Source organism: Dermacentor variabilis, chromosome 6 (genome assembly GCF_050947875.1).
Source record: "Dermacentor variabilis isolate Ectoservices chromosome 6, ASM5094787v1, whole genome shotgun sequence".
Classification (NCBI taxonomy): Eukaryota; Metazoa; Arthropoda; class Arachnida; order Ixodida; family Ixodidae; genus Dermacentor; species Dermacentor variabilis.
Window position 1 is genome coordinate 101,660,914 of NC_134573.1, and position 22,653 is coordinate 101,683,566.

At 50.9% G+C, this 22,653-nt stretch overlaps 2 protein-coding genes across 8 annotated transcripts in view; one reads left to right on the forward strand and one right to left on the reverse strand.

Annotated features, from left to right (window-relative positions):
- Positions 1–22,653, forward strand: part of LOC142584962 (NADP-dependent malic enzyme-like) — a 185,666-nt gene that overhangs the window by 96,887 nt on the left and 66,126 nt on the right. For all 7 annotated transcript variants that reach the window (XR_012828990.1, XM_075695340.1, XM_075695341.1 and 4 more), the window contains exon 2: positions 2,033–2,141. Coding sequence is in view for 6 of the 7 variants with exons in the window: in XM_075695340.1 (XP_075551455.1) it covers positions 2,033–2,141 (109 nt within the window). In the remaining variant the exon portion in view is untranslated. The remainder of the gene's footprint in view (positions 1–2,032; positions 2,142–22,653) is intronic.
- LOC142584965 (uncharacterized) overlaps positions 1–22,653 on the reverse strand; it is an 84,930-nt gene that overhangs the window by 61,355 nt on the left and 922 nt on the right. Inside the window, exon 2 of the mRNA XM_075695350.1 lies at positions 12,290–12,365. The gene's annotated coding sequence lies outside the window, so the exon portion shown is untranslated. The remainder of the gene's footprint in view (positions 1–12,289; positions 12,366–22,653) is intronic.

Sequence of the window (22,653 nt, forward strand, 5' to 3'; positions counted from 1 at the left end):
CACATTCTCCCCATTTTCTTTTGAGACTATTACGTGGCGTTTCGCACGAGGCTGTAATTGCAATCCGTTTGTTGGCTTTCTTCTCGGAACGAATTATCTGTGCTGTCCCTGGTCGCATTGCCTTGTGCTATGTTTAAGGCAAATTAAACGCGTACGTTGTCACGTACCACATCGACCGAACAGCTTTGATGTCAGAAATACACTGGCAGTGAACAGCCGCCCTATAGCATGTAGCCTGCTTATACTATCCTTCGCCTTCTTCTAGAGCTCACCAGAAGGGTTTGCCGCAATATGACCACAAACGCAAATATATTTAGCTGATATATCCTTACGCTATATAGTTGTATAGGCGCTATATGCAGTTACCGCACGTGATGAGCTTTTGTAGCTATGAAACGGCTTATGGCATTTATTTCCCGCTGCACGAACTGAGGCATTGACGTTTGTGAGATTTGGTCTTGCGTTATGATGTCCGTGCTTCACCTCGGCGTGACAGGCGATAATTCTCTTCCAAACTTGAATTAGTGGCGGACCTTGCTCGACGCTAATATTCAGACCCAGCGTGTTAATGGGCGACTCCTGTTATGTCTCCCACCAAACTATACTGACGGCGCCCAGTGCTAGCTGCTCAGCTTCAGGTGAGGCTAGGGGGATGATCCTCCCTAAACAGATGAACGATTCATTCATTCATTCATTCATTCATTCATTCATTCATTCATTCATTCATTTCTCCTTAGTCCGGGCAGGTCGCGGTGCATGCGAATGTCTGTTTATACCCTTATAAGGCCACGATTACGGAGCGCACATCGCGTGTCGTACCGATGTCCAGAAGCGTTAACGCGCCGACGCGTGGCCGCGTGCGTCTCCCACGCGAACGCGCGTTCTCACGAAACGGCAGCATGGGATAACAACGAGCCGCAGACCGTGTACGACACGGGTCCACGAGGAAGAGAAGTGCCCTCTTTCCGCGGGCACTCGACTCGCGGAGGCCGTACAACACGCGCGCCTAGACACCGCGAACACTGCAAGCAGAAGCAGCAGTATGTAGCAGTCTTGCGGTGTATTTCGTTCTACACGCTTGAGAAACAGAGCCAGGGAAAGAAAGAGAGAGAGGGAGAGTGCGGGTTCTCCGTGTCGGGGAGTGCGTGCAGTTACGTGGCGCGTAAAGCCAGCGGCAGTTCTTTAAAGGCCGCTCGTCTCCTCCTCTCTCTCGTTCCGCACGCAGTCGGCGGGGCCAGCCTCGTTCTCGCGCCAGCGTCGACCGCCGTCGACGAAGTGCAGTCCGTTTCTCTCACAGTTAACAGCCAGCGCTCCTCGGCGCAAGCGCCTCGTCGCGCTGCTCCTCTCAACGTCCCACCGTCGGCGAAAAACCATTCGTACACGTCCACGTCCGTCCACCGGAGTACGTCGTTGTCCAGGCGTCCAAACGGACAGAGGAGACGGTTGTCAACTCGAGGGGCCAGCCCGGCGTCGTCTTGTACTCTGCGGAGAAGGAGTCACCGTCGGCGAGTTCTTTCCAAAGCCGAGCGGGAAACCCCGGGCTTTCTGCCTTCCGGCGGGTCAAACCACGCGGTTGATGTTCCGGGAGGGTTAGCGTCGATCGCTGCTGGACCGCTCACCGGACAGGAGTTTCCATCTCGGCGTTTACGCTCAACCTGAACAGCGCGCGGTCGCGAACGGACCGCAGGGGCGTTAGCTCTCGTTAAAAAGCCAGTGCTTGGAGGCGTGCCGTCTCTCGCGGTCGTGTCTTGCGGTCAACGGTGGACAGAGGCTGCGCACGAAGAACCGCGTCTTTCCCGGAGAGACGCGTTCCTCTTCGCTGCGCGTTTTTTATTGTTTCGCCGTTCGCGTTGTCAGCGGCTGAAGAAGGTCTTGCGTGCTCTCGAGACGAGCGCGTACGTTGTTGCGGAAGCGGCCTCTCCGTCTGCTGCCGCGAGCAGTGCGCGCGTTGTGATTGATTGCGGCCGACCGCTGCCACCGCCACCATGGGTCTGGCGAGCGGAAAGACTCAGTGCTGCGAACACTGTTCCAGGAACGGCGCCGTGGGGACCGGAGGTGCCGGATCGGCGGGAGCACTTATCGTCGGCTGCCCCAAGTTCGCGCGCAGGATGGACTACCTGAGGGACCCGAGGATCTGCAAGGTGAGTACGCTCGCTCCTTTTTTTACCCCCTTTTGATAACGTGCATTCGAGATGACCGCTGTTGCGTTTCGCCTGCGACACGTGGTTTTGCCGGCGCGTCTGCGGCGGGGCGGCAGACATTTTGGCCCGATCGTCGTCGCCGCAACACTCATCGCCAGGTGTTTCCAGGCGCGTCTGCGGCGATGCGACCGCCTAGGGATCCTCCTCGCATTCCAGTCATTGTGCCCGAAACAGGCGATGCCAAAGCAGGGATCTCATTCCAGTTATTGGGCCCGAAACAGGCGATGCCAAAGCAGGGATCTCGTTCCAGTCATTGTGCCCGAAACAGGCGATGCCAAAGCAGGGATCTCATTCCAGTTATTGGGCCCGAAACAGGCGATGCCAAAGCAGGGATCTCGTTCCAGTCATTGTGCCCGAAACAGGCGATGCCAAAGCCGGGACCATCCTCTCATTACAGTCATTGTGTCCGACCGGCAGCGCCACGACAGGGTGCTACGAGATCGTGCGCAGCGCCACGACCAGGTGCTACGAGATCGTGCGCAGCGCCACGACAGGGTGCTACGAGATCGTGCGCAGCGCCACGACCGGGTGCTACGAGATCGTGCGCAGCGCCACGACAGGGTGCTACGAGATCGTGCGCAGCGCTACGACAGTGTGCGTCACCATTAGCCCATTGTACATTCACGTGCTCGTCTTTTGAGGGGTTCCTTCTTGCCCTCAACTGCGAGAGTATAAAAACAGCTGCCCCCGGACGCCAAAAGGAGGGCTCCGATTTCTTCTGCTGAGTGAAGTGCTCTCCCGTCTCTCTACTTCGGTCAAACCTGACCGCCAACTCTTTGCGATGTTAAAATAAACAAGTTGTTTCGTTGTTACCAGTCGACTCATGCTTTGCCGGGACCTTCGGATGCTTGCAGTTGTACCCCAGGCCGCCAGGCCAACGCTACCCTTGGGGCTTGCGACCCAGGTACAACCACGGGCGTCAGCGCCGAGTTCCCAACAGATCGTACCAGCAGTCGGATCCCAAACATCTGGTGGCAGCGGTGGGATCGCCTACGACTTCAAACAACGGTCTGCCAGCGGCGAGATCGCGACAACGGAGGCCAGCAGCAAAGAGATGCAGTTGACAGTATGCTGAGCAGCTCAACGACGATCCGGGAGCAGTGCAACGAGCCCTGTGTGACGACTGGTTGCCTGCAGCGGAACGACTGCGCGGAATTCCTGCCTGCGAGGTTTGGTGAGTGCGGGACTTTCTTCTTCTGAGCTTTGCCAGGCTTTTGTTAGTGTCAGAAACAGAGCTGGTAATTGTGGTTGTCGTTGCTGCCGGGTTAGTTGCGGCAAGACAATAGTAAGCAGTAGAGAAAGCAGCATTCAGAGCAGCCATGGATTTGAAGTCGTTGCGCAAACCGAAATTGCTGGAGCTTGCAAGAGAGTTGGGTCTGGATGTCTCGGACAAACTCAGAAAACCAGAACTGCTAAAGGCTATTCTTGAGTTAGAGGCTGAGGATGACGAGCTGTCGGAATGCCTTGAGACTATTGAGGAGAGGTCAAAAAGACAGGAGCGCGAACTTAAAGAGCAAAAAGAGAAACAGGAGCGCGAACTTAAAGAGCAAAAAGAGAAACAGGAGCGCGAACTTAAAGAGCAGAAAGAAAAAGAAGAGCGTCAACACGCTTTGGAAATGAAGCGTCTTGAGGTAGAGATGGAACGCGCTCGTAATGGAAGTCAGGCACACGGTGCAGGAGAACGCGTATTGTTCAAAATGACTGACCTGATGCGGCCGTTTAAGCTTGGAGAGGACATTGGTTTGTTCCTGGTTAACTTTGAGCGAACGTGCGAGAAGCAAGGGTTCTCTCGGGAAACGTGGCCACAGCGCTTGCTCACTTTGTTACCCGGCGAGGCGGCCGACGTAGTCGCTCGCTTGGATAGAGAGGAAGCAGAGGATTTCGACAAAGTGAAATCGAGTCTTCTAAAAAAGTACCGGCTGTCTGCGGAGGCGTTCCGTCGGAAGTTTCGGGAAAATGAGAAAGGCAGAAGTGAGTCATATACAGAGTTTGCGTATAGGCTTATGTCGAACATGCAGGAGTGGCTCAAAGAAGAGAAAGCGTTTGGTGACCACGATAAAGTTCTGCAGTGCTTCGGGCTAGAACAGTTTTATAGTCGGTTACCGGAGAACGTGCGATACTGGGTCTTGGATAGGCCAGACGTGAGTACGGTGGCTAGAGCCGCTGAGCTAGCCGAGGAGTTTGTGACGCGTCAAGCTCGCGGAGCTAAGGACGGTCAAAAGGGTGAATTTGGCTCCCAGTTTGAGAGGCCAAGGTTCACGCCCATGAGATTTAAGGGGGACACGCGTAGTGAGGATGCGAGTGAAAGCAGTCCGACCAAACGTAAAGAGACGGCGGCAGCCAAACGCAGAAAGCGGTTCGAGATGAGGCGAGCGCGCTTGTGTTATACGTGCCAGAAGCCGGGTCACTTTTCGGCGCAGTGTCCGGAAACAACACCAAAAGTTGTGTTTTTTTCAATAGGCAGCACGGACGAGAACATGAAGCTTCTCGAGCCTTACATGCGAGACCTCCTCGTGAACGGGAAAGAGTGCCGAGTGCTTCGCGATTCCGCAGCTACGATGGATGTAGTTCACCCATCTTACGTAGAACCCCATATGTTCACGGGCGAGTGCGCATGGATCAAGCAAGCCGTGGAAGCTCATAGCGTGTGTCTGCCGGTAGCAAAAGTGCTTATTGAAGGACCTTTCGGAGCGCTTGAGACAGAGGCGGCAGTGTCATCTATGCTGCCACCCCAGTACCCGTACCTATTTTCAAACAGGTCCGATCACCTCCTGCGCGAGAAGGGGCTTTTGTTTGGTGAAGCTAGTGTTCAGGCCTTAACCAGGTCGAAGGTTCGGGAGCTCGCTGCAAAGGCGGTAGTTGCGGGGCCGACGTTATCAAACAACGAAAAAGGGTCAGAGGCGCAGCAAGCTGATATTCCGAGCACGCCCGAACTGAATAAACTTGAGTCTGTAACGTTAAAGGCGCCAGATACTGGAGAGGAAACGCCCGACGCGGGAAAGTTAGAAGAGCTATCTACTGATTTGCTCATCGCGCCTACGTCAGACGGACTTGATAGGTTGCTAAAAGTCAGCCGGACGGCTTTGATAGCCGAGCAAAAAAAGGATGGCAGCCTGGAAAACGTGCGCTGCAATGTCAAAGACGGTATCGCCAGGAAAACTGCGCGTTTTGTGGAAAGAGGTGGAGTCCTGTACCGGAAGTATCTAGACCGAAGAGGAGTGGAGTTCGATCAGCTGGTCGTGCCTCAATGCTATCGTCAGGATCTGTTGCGCTTGTCACACGGGGGTTCGTGGTCCGGACACCTAGGAGTTAAGAAAACTAAGGACCGTCTCTTGCAAGAGTACTATTGGCCAGGGTGTTTTCGGGACGCAGACCATTTCGTGAGGACATGTGACACTTGTCAGCGGGTGGGCAAACCAGGGGACAAATCGAGGGCGCCGTTGAAATTGGTACCTATCATTACGGAGCCTTTTAGACGGCTCGTTATTGATACTGTGGGACCTCTGCCGGTAACAGCCACGGGGTACAGACACATTTTGACTGTGATCTGCCCAGCGACAAAGTTCCCTGAAGCAGTGCCGCTTAAAGAACTCAGCTCAGTTGAGATAGTTAATGCACTACTGTCCATATTTGCGCGAGTTGGTTTTCCTGCAGAAATTCAATCAGATCAGGGCACAGTGTTTACTAGCGCTTTGACGACAACTTTTCTCGAAAGGTGTGGGGTAAAGCTGCTACACAGCTCAGTGTACCACCCACAGTCGAATTCCGTTGAGAAGCTCCACTCCGTCATGAAGCGCGTGTTGAGAGCATTGTGTTTTGAACATCGAACTGACTGGGAGCTGTGTCTGCCTGGGGTGGTGTTTGCTTTAAGGACCGCGCCGCATGCGGCTACGGGGTTTTCGCCAGCTGAACTGGTGTACGGTCGCTCGCTTCGATCTCCGCTTCGCATGCTTCGAGAATCATGGGAAGGTAGGGGCGACGACCCAGTCGTGGTGGAGTACGTACTTAAGCTCCTCGAACGCTTAAGAAGGGCACAGGAGTTGTCAGGTGAAGCAATGGCAAAGGCCCAGCAGAGGGCCAAGGTTTATTATGATCGGACAGCCAGGGCCCGTCGTTTTGAGGTTGGCGATGAGGTCATGATATTGCGCACATCGCTAAACAACAAACTAGACGTGCAGTGGGAGGGCCCAGCACGAATTGTTCAGAAACTGTCGGACGTTAACTACGTGGTAAGTCTGCCAGGAAAGCGGAAAGCACAGCAAGTTTACCACTGTAATCTGCTCAAACCTTATAGACAAAGGGAAGCAGTGGTGTGCATGATGGTAAACGTTCCTGAAGAGCTTCCGGTCGAGCTTCCGGGACTAGGCTCAGTGACGAACAGGGAAGACACCGGTCAAGTCATTAGTGACCTTATCAGTAAAGCACCGCTGTCGCCTGAGCAGAAAACCGAACTACACCAGCTATTACAAGAGTTTCAAGGTCTGTTCTCTGAGAGGCCTGGTAGGACTTCGGTACTTACTCATGATATAGAACTTACCTCCCCAGAGCCAGTACGATCCAAGGCGTATCGGGTGTCACCCCGCCAGAGCGATATTATGGAGGCTGAGGTAAAGAAAATGCTACAGCTCGGTGTTATTGAGGCAGGTAAGAGTGATTATACCTCCCCTTTGATTTTAGTTGAGGTACCGGGCAAGGAACCTCGTCCTTGCGTCGACTACCGCAGGCTTAATTCCATCACTAAGGATCAAATTTATCCGATCCCTAACATCGAGGAGCGCCTTGAGAAAGTTAGTAGCGCTCAGTTTATTTCCACCCTAGATCTTGTCAGGGGTTATTGGCAGGTTCCACTTACAGAAGAGGCTAGTAGGTATGCGGCGTTCATTTCACCAATGGGAACATTCCGTCCTAAAGTGTTGAGTTTTGGTTTGAAGAACGCGCCATACTGTTTTTCAAGTCTCATGGATAAAGTGTTGCGGGGACAGCAAGAATTCGCTTTACCGTATCTAGACGACGTAGCGATATTCTCCGCATCCTGGTCTGAGCATATGGCACACTTGCGGGCAGTGCTAACCCGCCTGCGCGAAGCGGGCTTGACAGTCAAGGCTCCTAAGTGCCAGTTAGCACAGGCCGAGGTTGTCTACCTCGGTCACGTGATTGGTCAGGGTCGTCGCCGCCCCTCTGAAATAAAAGTGGCCGCTGTGCGAGACTTTCCGCAACCGCGCACCAAGACCGATATTCGGTCGTTCTTAGGTGTCGCCGGCTACTATCAGAGGTACATCCCTAGGTAGTACTCTGATATCGCGGCTCCCCTGACGGATGCTCTAAGAAAAACAGAGCCTCAAACAGTCGTCTGGGACGAGACAAAGGAAAGAGCTTTTAGCGCCCTAAAGAGTGCCCTAACAAGCCAGCCTGTGCTACGATCGCCAGACTATACAAAAGGGTTCATTGTTCAGTGCGATGCTAGTGAGCGAGGCATGGGCGTTGTACTGTGCCAACGGGAAAATGGAGAAGTAGAACACCCCGTCCTGTATGCTAGTCGTAAGCTGACCAGTCGTGAGCAGGCGTATAGCGCCACCGAGAAAGAGTGTGCGTGTCTCGTGTGGGCCGTTCAGAAATTGTCATGCTATCTAGCCGGCTCGAGGTTTATCATTGAGACGGATCACTGCCCTCTCCAATGGCTGCAGACCATCTCTCCCAAAAATGGCCGCCTCCTGCGCTGGAGCCTCGCTTTACAACAATATTCCTTTGAGGTGCGTTACAAAAAGGGGAGTCTCAACGGTAACGCCGATGGCTTAAGTCGAAGCCCCTAACGTAGGAATCAGCCTCAAAATTGTTTGTTACTGATGTTTTTCTTCCTGAGGCAGGATTTTTTTTAAACATATTGCTTTTGTTTAGTGTTTCAAAGTGATGATATGCTTTCTAGTGCAATTTTTCAATTTGTGGACGCGTTCTGAGTGATGCTAGACTACTGTAAGGAACTAGGCAGTGGTATAAAAAGGGGAAAGAGCCTGGCAGGGCTTAGTGAGGGTTGTGCCGTGCTTGCTGACTGAGCGGTTGAGTTTCAGCGTAGTTCTAACGCTTGCCGGGAACGAGAACAAAAATGTGAACTCTCCCGAAGTCACTTTGCAGTGTCCCGTGCGAACCTGAACGAGAGAACGAGGCCTTCTCTGTGCGCTGCGCTCAAGAAACGTCAAGGGACGCCCGACTTCGGTTATGAGCATCATCGAGCGACATCCCTCCGGACAGCGGATGCAGTCCCCTGTCCATCGGGATCTCCTTCCCCCGGCGGGGCGGTCTGTTGCGTTTCGCCTGCGACACGTGGTTTTGCCGGCGCGTCTGCGGCGGGGCGGCAGACATTTTGGCCCGATCGTCGTCGCCGCAACACTCATCGCCAGGTGTTTCCAGGCGCGTCTGCGGCGATGCGACCGCCTAGGGATCCTCCTCGCATTCCAGTCATTGTGCCCGAAACAGGCGATGCCAAAGCAGGGATCTCATTCCAGTTATTGGGCCCGAAACAGGCGATGCCAAAGCAGGGATCTCGTTCCAGTCATTGTGCCCGAAACAGGCGATGCCAAAGCAGGGATCTCATTCCAGTTATTGGGCCCGAAACAGGCGATGCCAAAGCAGGGATCTCGTTCCAGTCATTGTGCCCGAAACAGGCGATGCCAAAGCCGGGACCATCCTCTCATTACAGTCATTGTGTCCGACCGGCAGCGCCACGACAGGGTGCTACGAGATCGTGCGCAGCGCCACGACCAGGTGCTACGAGATCGTGCGCAGCGCCACGACAGGGTGCTACGAGATCGTGCGCAGCGCCACGACCGGGTGCTACGAGATCGTGCGCAGCGCCACGACAGGGTGCTACGAGATCGTGCGCAGCGCTACGACAGTGTGCGTCACCATTAGCCCATTGTACATTCACGTGCTCGTCTTTTGAGGGGTTCCTTCTTGCCCTCAACTGCGAGAGTATAAAAACAGCTGCCCCCGGACGCCAAAAGGAGGGCTCCGATTTCTTCTGCTGAGTGAAGTGCTCTCCCGTCTCTCTACTTCGGTCAAACCTGACCGCCAACTCTTTGCGATGTTAAAATAAACAAGTTGTTTCGTTGTTACCAGTCGACTCATGCTTTGCCGGGACCTTCGGATGCTTGCAGTTGTACCCCAGGCCGCCAGGCCAACGCTACCCTTGGGGCTTGCGACCCAGGTACAACCACGGGCGTCAGCGCCGAGTTCCCAACAGATCGTACCAGCAGTCGGATCCCAAACACCGCTTGATAACTATCGGTTAAAAAAAAAAGAGGACTCTCTTTACAACACTGCTGATAACAGTCTACTGTTCGTGTTCTAACAGATCCAACGTGGTGCAGCGAATTCTTGGCACAATAAGTATAGGGTCGTCTGTGCTAGTAGTGGGTCTGTGGACGCCGTAAGAGCACGATTTGGACCCGGGAAATGTATCCCACGTAATGCGGCCTTTCTTTGTCGCATTTCTGCTGCAATCTCAAAGGTATAGGAAGGGCATTCGAACAGCCGCGGGAAAGGGTCTGCTTTGTTGAACTTCGGCCGGCAGCATACAGGGGCCGTCACTGACTTAAGCACCATCGTAATCATTATGGCATTTGCAGAGTTGCAGTACTGGGAACAAGGTCGTGGGTTCGACTCGCGGCTGTCTTCCGCAAGGGCTGAGGCAGAAGTGCTTGTCTACGTACCTTGCTTCGGGTGCAAGTCGAGGGAGCTCGGGTGGTTGAAATTTGACGCGGTGCCAACTTGTACAGCTTCGGGATGTTAGGCTCCACAATTTTGAAGAAAATATAAAGAATCGCATAAAAATACAATAAAAATATAAAAATATAAAGAAATGGTCTCAAATATGATACGGGCCCAGTTAGAATTTCGCGCAAAAGAGTTGATACCACAGATTCTTAGCAGCCGTCACCGTAAACGAATGGGCGATAAAACGTACACGCTTGACGTTCCTTCTGCAGAACGAGCGTGTAGCATTTATCACTGGCGTTTGCTCCAATTGCCGTTTGGTTATACTTATTTTTCTGCCCATAGTATGAACTCCGGGGCACGGCATAATAAGCACGGATGCAGTATACATGCGTCGCTACCTTAATGCATTTACACGGAACGGGGAGAATTGTGTGTGACCTTGTTGGACTCGTAGGGCTTCGCGGCCGTATAGAGTCACGCTTTGCTTGTACATGAGTGACGTCGTTGCAGACAGCTGCTCTATAATTCCGACAATCTGAGGTTCTCAGTGTAGCGGCGTTTTCTTGCAATCCGCTGCCGTGGCACGCGGTCGCCGGCGGTTGGGAATCGAGCCCGCCAGTTGCTGCCCATTAGCAGGACTACTAACTCTGCTGACTACACGTGTGGGTGCAGAAGCTAAAACACTGGAAGATGGAAATCCCTTGCAATATATCAAGGCGGGCGAATGCAAGTAAAGTTCTGGTTGTGTACAAAGAGTCGAGAGCCGCAGCTTACGCTGTGACCACTAATGATGCGGCAAAGACGACAGGCAAGTATGCTTTACTATAGAAGTTGATATTGTATGTTTTACAATAGAAGTTGCTATTGTATGCTTTACAATAGAAGTTGCTATTGTATGCTTTACAATAGAAGTTGCTATTGTATGCTTTACAATAGAAGTTGCGGCCTTGACCGGGAAATAGGCTAGACGTGGAAACCTAACACAGAGCTGATTTACATTCTTTGAGCGCTATTTGAATTCTATGACCGCCTTTGGCTGTGTGGTAAACGATTGGCGCTTATGTGCATGCGTTCGCTGTCGGGCTCTTCATCACGCCTTACCTCATCAATGCAGGCTAACCGACCGAACGCCGCTTTCTCATTTTCCCCCACCTCTCTCTGATCTTTCCAAAAGTTTCTACATCGTACACACACACTTGTCTAGAAGAGTGGTCAATGGGCCGATTTGGTTTTCATACATCGCAAAAAAAAAAAAAAAGAAAAAGAAAACGTGCAGGCGTGCGCCGCAATAAGACCAAGCAGGGTCACGCTGCATGCTTGGTCCATGCGCTACATATAGAACAAACATATATATGGAACCCAGTAGCTACCCAGCGGCTATATACTACAGCTGGTGCGGACACTCACGCAGTCTGCAGCCAGCCACTCGATCGACCGCACTCTATAGAAAAGTGTGTTTTCAGACTGCGCGCACACAAATGGGGACGGAAGACACTCAATGCTCGCATTTTCATTGCCCAAAAGCGTTCTCCTCGACACATGTTGGCGGCACCGCCGCATAGGAATTTTCGCCCGGACTGCCCAAGTTGCGCGAAACCGTGACCGCGGTCGGAAGCGCTACGTGCACTTCAGTCCGCACGCGCCCCGACAGACCACACTCAAAGCGCGCGTGCATAGCGCGTTCAGGTTAACGCGTTGCGTGGCAGTTCTCGGAATGAACGGCCCCGCATTGAGGCAAAGCGCTGGATCAAGGCGGCGGCGGCGGCGGCGGCTGCGGCTGCTGCTATATACTGCGTGGCTTTTTTCTCCATCCGTCATCGACCTTGCGGCCGAGCGGAACACTTTTTTTTGTTGCTATACGTTGGCGGGGCAGGCGACCCGCATCCGGAAACTCGCCGACGGGCGTCCAGCGTCGCAAGGGCAGGGCGAAACCTGTGGAACCCTTTCGCTCGCGCCCAGTTTGCATCGGCCGCGACGATAGACGCGGCTCGCAGACGCATTTGCACTGGGCAGGCGGCGTTTTGCGGCGAGTTTTGAGCGCGGAAAGCGCTTGGCAGTTCGAAGGACGAGTGTCTGCGGATGGAAAACTCTGAAACAAGCGGTGCCAGGATTATCGCCTCTCTCGCGAGCTCTTATTCTGCCGCGGCGCCCGCGGGCGGCGACTGTGAACACTAATCACGTAGGAAGCGATGCGAGTAGCGGATGCCTGGAAGTTAGCGCACTAAGCGAACGACTGTTTCGCAACTCTCCTTTTCTTTCTCGTCGTTTCGCCTGCATAAACTGGCACACATCGCTCGGCACGCGTTTGAGAATTACGCCAGAAACGCGAAATTTTCACAACTACAATAATAATCAAGAGATGGAAATGTACGCACATCTCATTTCTTGCGGCCGTCTTGCTTCTGGGGCAAGTCATGTGAAAGGTAATGTCCTCCTGTACGCAATAAGCACCTGAACAAAAAAAAAAAAGAAAGAAAAAAGGAAATTATGCAGATCCAACGAGCCTGTTGAAACAGTGTCAGGAGAAACTTTCACGAAATTAGTAATTTAACACTACACAACCATAAATCGATCGACGCGTGCACTTGCCTTTCTTTTCGTCTTATGCAACCCGCAATGTTGTGCAGTGTTTGTGCACTACGCCGTTCGTAAGCTATGCTGAAAGGCGAACGCCAGTACAGGCTGATGCTCACGGAGCAACAAAGCATCGATTTAACATGGGGACTGCCTTTGTCTGCATTCTGTACGGACGTTCTTTGACAAACGCGCACTTAGATTAGCAGGATATCACCGTGATGAACGCTGCAGCACCGCAGCAAAGGACGCAAAACTCGAAGGCGTGCGAAACAACGAGACGAGATTGCGCTGAATTCATCTTCGAGGCTTCCGTATATGTGGAGTGTCCCAGCTAACCTTAGTCAAGCTGTTAGAAAAAGAAGAAAAAACGAATAAAAAATAAACACGGTGCAAGATACGGTTGGAAGACCTACGGTGTTCGGTCGTCGACCTGTGACGAACACCGCAGGCTGTACCTTGCACTGCGCTTTTTTTCTTTCCCTTTAGTTTCTGGCTAAACTTAGAATTGAACACACGGTATAGTTCCACCACTGAAAGACACTACACGGCGGTGTCCTTAGTACGGATCTCATCACAAGACGCACATTCCTTAAGTTTTCGAGGCTCTCTCGCATGGCTTATCGGGATTGTCCGCATACGTGTGGGGCTTAGGTCAGTCTCGACCATTCTCATGTGGATCATTTTTCCATGCGCCGTGCGCGGCCAGAATGGGCACTACTGCCCGACTACGATGGCTGCTCTCCGCAGCATAGCTCGTCGATGGCCGAGGTAGTGGATACAGAGACCAACATAGGAGGCGCAGTGTAATCTCCAAGTTTGGTTGGAATTGTGAAATTGAATGACGCATTAGAAACGTGGGCTGTTATAATACCGGTGTCACGCGCACACTTCTGATCGCGATCGGGGCCGATCCGGACTGAGCTTGATACGCACGGAGTGTTGCGGTGATCCGCGATCGCGATCTGGCGGGATCCGGATCCGGTCAATCGCGACCCGTGAATCGCGATCACGCCTCTTTATCGCGATCGCAGGCTGACGTCTGCGCCCTCTAGCACAGTATTCTGAAAACGCCAAAGAAAGAAAGGTGAAGGCAGCTCAATATAAGATCTCTTAAAAAAGCCTTTTCATCGGCAATAGTAAGCTGCAAAATTGAAATATTGTACAAAGTTAACCATATTTTGCAAGTCTGGATTCGTAACCAAGGCATTATGCAGTTCTGAGAGTAGACGACGCTCAGCAGGAGATAATAACTCGATCCGCATCGTTGGACCACCGTGTAGCAGCGACTGTTGTTGATCGCGATCATCAAGAAATCCGGTGATCGGTCCCGATCGCGATCATCGCGATCGCGATCACTGATCACTGATGATACACTGATCGCGATCAGTGTACGTGTGACGTCGTTATAAGATATAACGATTCCCTCTCGCTCGGTGCATTTAGTTTCCTTACTATACCCACCCCTAGCAACGACGGGCTTAAGAATAGCAAGACAGAGCATGCTGCTCAAATTATCGAAGAACAGAGAAAAGGGAAAGCGATTAAATTGCAGGGTTAACGCCCCCGAACTGCGTCGGGGTTTGGTGGTTAACTTTGATGATCCGAGGCTATTTAACGAGCACATAAAAGCTCAGCACTCAGTATACGAACGTTGCTGCACTCCGCCCCCGTTGAAATACAGCCACCGCGGCCGGGACTCGAACTGGCGACCTCCGGTTCAGCAGCGCGCCACGTCATAGCCACTGAAGCACCGCCGCAGAGGGTAGAAAAACAATTGGAATAGGGTTGCAACATTATCTCCTCCTTGATGCCTGAAAGGAATAACGCGTGTTTGGAGCGAAGGACGTCACAGCGAACTTCTGCGTCTATATCCCGGTGTATGTGAATGCAATGTCAGAGCGTGAACCGGCGAGAAAAAAATGGGGAACATTCCGATAAGGCAATTTTGATATTGAAGTGGGGAACAGCAGTGTCTGGCTTCTGAAATGTTTGCCACTCTTCTTCTGCTATAGGTAATGCACAGGGCGTCCTCGCGTTTCACGTGCGCCCAGGGCCGGGGGCAGGGGCTTGGCGCCCCGCAACACTCTCTGCCAAGAATCTAGGCACCTTTCCGTGCCATGTAATTGCAAACCTATTTGTGACTACATACTTTCACTTTCTCCGGGCACTCAGCGGCCGCAATAACCATACTGCGGTTCAGAAACCAAATGGTCTTCATTTTCCTGAATTGTTTTCGCGATTATTTTAGCTGTAGGGAAAACGGCGTGGTCCATTTTTCGATACAATAACCCATTTGCCGAAAAAAAGAAAACAGAGGGTTGATAGCAACAAGGCTCTGATGTCGTTCCACTGTGACGGGAACCTATAGCACGCACACTGCTACTTTCCACTTCAGTTTCGCTTGGCTACGCGGCTAAACGGGCGGGTTTGACGAAAGCCCACAATTGTGGCGCAGGGCTTTGGACATCAGAGAAGCAGGGACACCGGTCCAGGTCAACGACGCGTCCTGTCGTCGCGCGGTAAAGCGCTCGAATGCACGCTGCTCGTGTAGGCGGGTGTGTGTGACCGAGAAAAAAAGAGACAAGCTGTCACCGCACTGTTGTTTGAGGACGCCACCCGGGCTACCATTTAGCAGTCACGCTCGATGACTGAAAAGGATAGCACTATTGTAACTCTCCCTTCTCGCAGACAGCAGTTATAAGCGAAGGCTGTGGATGCGTGCCGCTTTCTCCAAAGCTTGACAGTTGTATACGACGCGCCATACCAATTCAGGGCACCATGATACAGCTGGAAGATCCCTGGATATAGGTATTCTTCGAGATGATTTGGGATATTTTTTTTTCGACACAAGCTTTAAAGCGAATTAAGCTTTCTTTACGTACTTCCCCGGGGTTTTCAATGGCTTTTCGGCGTTCGGTTTCTCGTCAGTTAGACTGGTGACGACCCCGGGGACTGTGTGATCAAAAGGCGGTGAATGGGTGGGCTGATCCTGATGCTAGCTGTCCTGATATGTATAAGCGCAAAAGCTTTACTGTGATTTGTAACGTGAGTGAATCCTGTAGACACTGCGACCCTGCTGACTCTCCTGATAATGCTATTGCATTACAGTCCTGTCAGGTGCAGCATGCTAGCCTAGCTTTTCCGCCGACTTCTCCGGGTTTTGGCGTCGGCGTCTCGCCGAGTAGATGTAGTGAGGGAGGGATGTCCCGTGTGACTGCAGCTCGGGAAAATAATGACGTAAATTGGAAATAAATACATTTGCACGTTCCATGTGTTCATCTTCAGAGCATTTAATTGGAACGTTTCAAGAAAGTTTCGCTCATAACGACGAGTGTTGTTCAAGAAAGAATTTGTTCTTGTTTCTTCTGTGAAAATAAGACTTTCAGCGTTTCCCACAAGGGAGTTGAATGTAACACCCGCTAGGGTCTAGCTCGTTAGTCGATCCTCATAGAGACACGTGCAATAGCTTACCTGGATTTGAAAGCGTGTAACTTTCTAATGCCACCGTACATCGTTACGTTGCTTCCCACTCCTTGTAATTCTCCCACGACTCCTCCTATGCACGGAACATTTTCCTTCGGTGTCACGAAAGGCTTCTTCTCGGTCAGGGCCGCCAACGATTGGCGCAATATCTTCGCGACTGTCCTCTATTATGATGATCGCCGGCCTTCCGCAATCTCTCTGGAAAGCATGGCCTCGTCTTCCGAGCCATCGTGGCAAACAATGGGCGAACGAACAAACGTACGTACGCTTCTCTCGCCTCTCCATGCCAGACCTCAACTTTCGCGCTCGTTTCTCGACAGAGGGCGGAGGTCGCGGCTATTTAACTTGTTTGCGCCCGTCAGTGTCGTGCGTTACGCACTCCAGAAACGAGGAACTCGGCACCAACATGTCCGGCGTGGTCTGTTGGCACCACCGTTGTCATTCATTTAAGACAGTGGCGAGATATTGGGGACTCTTGAAATTGAACGAGAAAGCTGCGCAGAAGCAGTGTGGCAATTAATGGAAAGTTACAACCTTCATCATTGAGTCGGTCTATCGCAGTCTATAGCAATTTGGTATTAGTTTTCTTCGCTACCAGGGTTAGTGCGGGAGATGGGAAACATGCCGCGCACTTGTTCTTACATGCAAGCATGCCGTGCTTTTTTGGTTCTGAGAAAAGCGACTTGGATAGGTACGCTGATGGTAGCAGGAAAATTGGGTACAGGCATCTCGTTGTTCCGTCTTATATTGACTTAACATTCAATGAACGCTTAAGTCTAGAAATTGTTGACCGATTTCAGCAAACTTCCGCGTAAATGAAAGAAAAGAAAATCGCGCGTCTCGCTGAAACGGACGAAAGCGTCCGAGAGAGTGACTCTAGCCACTTTACGTTTACTTCACACGGGAAACAGCATCCGCGGCGAGGCTTCGTGAGAACGATGCGCTCCGCAGAACCTCCGCGCGTGTTTACTGAACGCAGCTTGCGTGCCTCGCGCGTTACAGGTGGTACATCGTCGTTTTGACTGCGCACCGTTTCTACCGCAGTTCCTCAGTATTCCAGAACAGTTGCAAGACTCTCCCCAGACACCGTGTTTCAAAACCCAGGCACCGTTAGCACGGGTGCCTGCCGACTTTCGCGTCACCTGTGGACAACAAATACAACTATGAAACTCCGTATTGTCGCGCGCAACAACGAAAGTAATCGGGCGTTGCAAACAAAGCCAACTAAAGAGCATTTTCGATCAGCACTTCTTTTTGTTCAGTCAGATTAGCTGTTTTAGGAATTCCTAGCGGATGATGGGCGACGGCGTTTCCTCTGGCCGCTAACTGGTGGCGCCTCAGTCTATTACACAGCTCCAAACACGCAGCAAGTAGTTTTCGAGTGAGCAGAAGAACGTGCAGTTTATTTTTTCTGCGTTCTTTAAAAAAAAATGTCGATTCATTATTTGCTTTTATAACATGCTGCAGGCCATTGTAGTTGCTTCTCGGTCGGCCACCCCGTTATGGTTGGGCAGCTGTGACACCGATTAGTTCCGCAAGCGCCAAGCTAGTCCGACGTTTTGGCCTGCGTAGCCTCCTTTGAAATTACAGTGGCTTAGCTCTACCCTCTTGGGCTGCCGAGCAGCTTCCTATATGGCACGAAAGAAAAAAAAAAAAAACTGGAACGTTGCGGTTGCGTATACGAGGGCGGTGCCTTATACGGAAAGACAACTGCGCGTCTGCGCGAGTTTCGAAATTCGGGAGATTAAGGTTTCAGTGCAACGTCGGCCAGGTCTGTAGCTCTTCGTGCTTCATGTTATACTCGTTATTGCACACTTATATTATGCCGCGTCATGCGAATCCCGTTTCTACATCATTCTTTTAAACGAAATCTGGGCCGTCACAGTCACCTGACGATCGCGACGGCGTGTCTCGGTACGCCCACGCCATTTTCCACCTCGGTGACAACTTAAAACGAAGCGCTGTAGTATTTAACTGTCAGTCAGGTCGCACAAGCAACGCCCTAATTGCTGCTTGCGATGGTCCAAGTATTTCGCGCTAGTGTTTTTTTTTTTTTTCTTTAAGGCCCGGTAGGATATCGTAAAAGAAAAGCAAAAGCAATAGAGTGTTGCTATCGTGTGCTATCGGAATCTTTTTTACCGAAGCTTTGTTTCGTTAAAATAAATTTAAATCCAATTCTGGGGTTTTGCGTGGCAAAGCCACGACCTAACTCTAAAGGCACGCCGTAGAGTGGGGGGACTCCAGATTAATTTGGACCTCCTGGAGCTCTTTAACGTGGACCTAAATGTAAACACACGTGTGCTTTTTGTTTACATTTTTACGCACGTGACCTCGTGCTAAGTGGCTTAACGCCATAGCCATTGGGCAACCACGGCGGCTCAGCTTTTGGTGAATGCGCATGAATACGCATGGATTTTGGTGACTGTACGAATGAAACGACGCATTGGGGCGCTCCGGTGCGCACCGCGGTGCGATTCGACGAATTCGCCATTTGTTTGATGTTTGTGAAGAACGTTGTTCCTGTTAAACGACCATTTGCAAGTATACATAGAACACACGACGATGCGGGACACGTTTCTTCGCCGAAGGAAACGCATCGCTCACGGCAAACGTGTGCCGCTTCGACATCGCAGGCACGTCCGACAGAAACCCGAGTCTGCGGGGCACGCTACGCACCAAGCGGAACTCGTTCGGCACCAAGTGTCGGCACCAAGTGTTTCTCGATGTACTCGTGTGCACCCGTAAACGACACTGCCCGTTTCCGCTGGTGTCACAAAAACTAAGTACTGGCGTATTGAAGGCGCTCCTGCTCCGCTCGGCGCTTCTTCCGGGCATCTGTATCATCTGCACTTATACCACACGCTTTGGCCAGCATCCAGCAGCCGCGAAGCGGCGGTAAGAGGCAAACAAAGCTTCGCTTTGAAAGCGGTACTGTGTTAAACACGAGCCCACCAGCCAACCATCACCGTGCCACCAAGCTGGGATTCTACAAATCGCCCTAGGGCCACATTGCCAAGGAATACTCGGGTTCGATTCGCACCTTCACCAGAGTGTTGAACCGAACCACGGAACTGAACCCTTGTTTTCAGCTGAACAGGAACCGAGCTGTTATTTTCTCAGCCATCTTGGAACTTAAACTGAACCGGAACTTACTGGAGGAACTGTTCCGAACCGGTTCGACCAAGAATTCAGAAGACCCTGTGGACCCTCTGCTAAGGCCGATCAGAGGGGACACACTAGGCAAAGGCTCAAAGGCTTCCGTTGTCGGCGAACAATTCTTACGCTACATCCAGGATTCAGATAGCTTCAAATAACCTCAACTCAGCTCTGACACTCATTATGCTGCTAAATTTAGTGCAACCAAGGCTGGGTGCGGTGCTGCATGTGCATAAAATAATTTATCACATATGCAGAAAACTACAGAATCGTGCAAAAGCACATCGCGCGATAGGCATAGCGTGATAGGTGTAATAGCGTAAGTTTCAGCCACTTGCATGGTTGCTTCATTAGAACACGGCTGCAGGGTGTACAAAACAAAATGGATATTTTGTTAAGGCGACTCCTGTCACAGAGGCCTGTGCCGTTGCCAAACCTTTATATCTTAGTTCCTCACTGGTCCTTCAACATCAGTGAACTAGGTGCCCGCAGCTGTAACAGTGTGTGTAGGCGCACTAAGTACATTTAAATGTGCTTTCAACGATCGGGCACTGTGTCCTCCGAATACGCCTGCGTGCGTCGGGTCATGATGTATTCCCCTTCCTTGTGTAATATTAAATACACAGAGACACATCAGTCCGCGTCATGTAAATGTATGAATACTGTAAAATCCAACAATTTTGTAGCCCTAACTCTTCGCGAATTAGGGACTTTTGACATATTCGCGGCTACTGAGTTTCGCGATTTACAGGCTTGTGTCTATACGGCTCACTTCAGCAATCCCTAGACATGCACTATGGTCAAGTCCGATATGAAGGCGAGATTTATGCATTTGCGCGCTAGGCACAATCGCGACGCAGCTGAAGCAGCTCAAGGATGACAAGAGAAGGAGAAACAAGGAGGTTAACTTGACGGACCTCCGGTTGACTATAGATGGCTGGCAGTGACGTCATCCTACGCGCCATTCTGGGTGACCCTCATGATGAGAAGCTGCATCCGTAACGTCACGGCCAAGCTATCTATACTGCGCGGTGGAAAAGGAACGAGGATTCAAATAGGAAATAAAAGAAGAAGGCACAAAGACATCGTTTACTCGCACCGTAGCAGACGCAGGTCGTCTATATATAAGTGTATCTTTAGGCCCACTGATATTTAAAAAAAAAGTTATTAGAGCGCGCATAGGCTTTCTGAATCGATATTACCGGATGAGGCCAAGTGCTCAGGTTCTTTGTCTCTGTAAAGTGTCGGCCGTCCAGTTGACTGTCTGTGCTCCGAACAGGATGGCAGTCAGAGCGGGTGCAACGGAAAAGAAGGTGCTCGACGTTCGTCGCACAGTTGCAGCAGTCGCGTATAGGGGAATCAGACATTACAATAAGGATGGAGTATGAATTTGTGAAGGCTACACGTAGTCATAGATGGCACAAGAGACTAGTGTCGCGCCGGCAGTAGTTTCGTAGTAATCGTAGCTGCAGTGATGTACCAACTATGTAGAAAGAATGGTTGGAATACTCGGGAGTCTTCCAAAGGGCCAGAGTTATGTGGCGAAGCGATTCATTAAAGTTCCCTGCCCACGTACGTTCTATGAGCATGGTCGCTGCTTTATCATGGGCGGATCTGGCAGCTTTCTTCACCAAGACGGTTGCCAAAAAATCCCGCACTGACCAGGCACCCACTAGAAAATGACATCGTAACCTTTTCTGACTGCACGATTGTAAAATATAATGTTGAAATCACGAAAAGACTGTCATCCACTCGACTGTAGCGTGCAGCTACAAAGGAAACCCATACGGGTGCCTTCAAATGAAGTAGAGCAGTTGAATAAAAATTCGTCTTGGTCCGGGTATTAGTGATAACCGGGCTGCATTAGAGGTTTTGGAACACATTTGGTTAGAATATCCAGGTTAAAGAGACGAAATAACTTGTTATTTCGGTAGAATGGGCTCTGTTTCTAACGAACCACTAGATTTAGGAAGAGTACTAGCTCCTATGCCTTCTCCTACAAAGCAATGACAAGCTTTAAAATTTCTTCTTATATTTCTTGAAGATGTCGGCTTAATTGGCAAGCTCTAGCTTGTTTACATGGGCACCATCACCTTTGTATCCCTGTGTAAATACTATGATAATATTCGTACTAGATTTCTTTCCTTTTCCACCCTCCTCTTCCTAACCTTTGTGTCCCCGGTCCCCTTCCCTATGAAGAGTAGCATGTAGGCGCCTACTTCTACGCCGGCAGAATTTTCTCCATTTCAATAAATACCTATCTCTGTGTGTTTCTCTTTCATGGTTAATGAGGATCGTTTGAACTCCGACCCTTCGTCAACCCTTCTGCAAGATGGCAACCAGCATCTGTGAACTGTAAACTGTGAAGCTGCATGCAGCTTCGTTTTGAAACAGAATGAAACAAAGGGGAAATAATTATGCTCGCGGACAACACTATTTGCCAATGAACGGAAAGCTACAGAGGCAAAGCGCGCACAAGTGACAGCGCTCCTGAATCACCCCCCTCCCCTCCCAAACTATCATTCCCCGTTAGTTTAAGATGGGGAAGCGAAAACAAAGATGTTATCTACAACACAGCGGCAAGAAAAAGTGCACTACTGAGTGTTAAATTTCACTTTCTTTTTCTGCTTTTCTCTTCGGCGTTTGGGGCAAATGCGATACCGCAGTCCGTGGAAGTTACGTTGATTCAGTATCTGTATCCAAGAAACCGAAAGTGTTGTCAGACATTGCTACACTACTTGGCGCAGTAACAGAAGTGCAGAAGCTCTGCCCCCGTAGCCTTCCCTTCACTGTCACAGAAAATATTCCGCCATTATAATGCTGATGAGGCGTAGGCGTGTGGGAAGGAAATGAATGCTGGCCTCTCGAAATAAATCGGTATGTACGTACATAGCGATTTCTCAAGATACCGATTTACACGCTTCTATAAATCCGGCATGATCGCTGCTCTGAAACAGTGTAAGAATGTTTACTGTGTAGCTTTCTACATACTAAAGAAGTTTATAGCCTTTGTGGCGCAGCTTTTCGCTATAAAATAATCGTCATCTGCGTTGCTTGCGTTTCCTTTTTTTGAAAATTCTGCGCTCCCTACTTTGCTGACAAGAATGGTATGCTACCGCCACAATACGCATACCGTTCGTGACCCGGTATTACTGAGCGCGCAGCGTTAAAGGAAAGACACGCAAAATGGATGCCGATAACTGTACGGGGACAAAACACGCCCCAATAGGTGCAAACTTTCTTTCGGAGTGTACCCTTTAATACTTCACTAATGGCTTACATCATATTGACAATGAGTGCCAGTAAAAAAACGGCTCCACGCAGTGGTCACTTGCCGTGTTGAGATTAGACGTCGAAAATCGGTGGAAAGCCGAGTATCTCACCGGTGAGGCTGCTTGCCGTATATATATTATGCCTGCCAATAATTCATATATTTTCAGTGCAGTCTGACCACAGGACAAGATTAACACTAATGAAAAATAAACCCTTGCGACAAGTTACAGACACTCCGACAAGGAAGCGT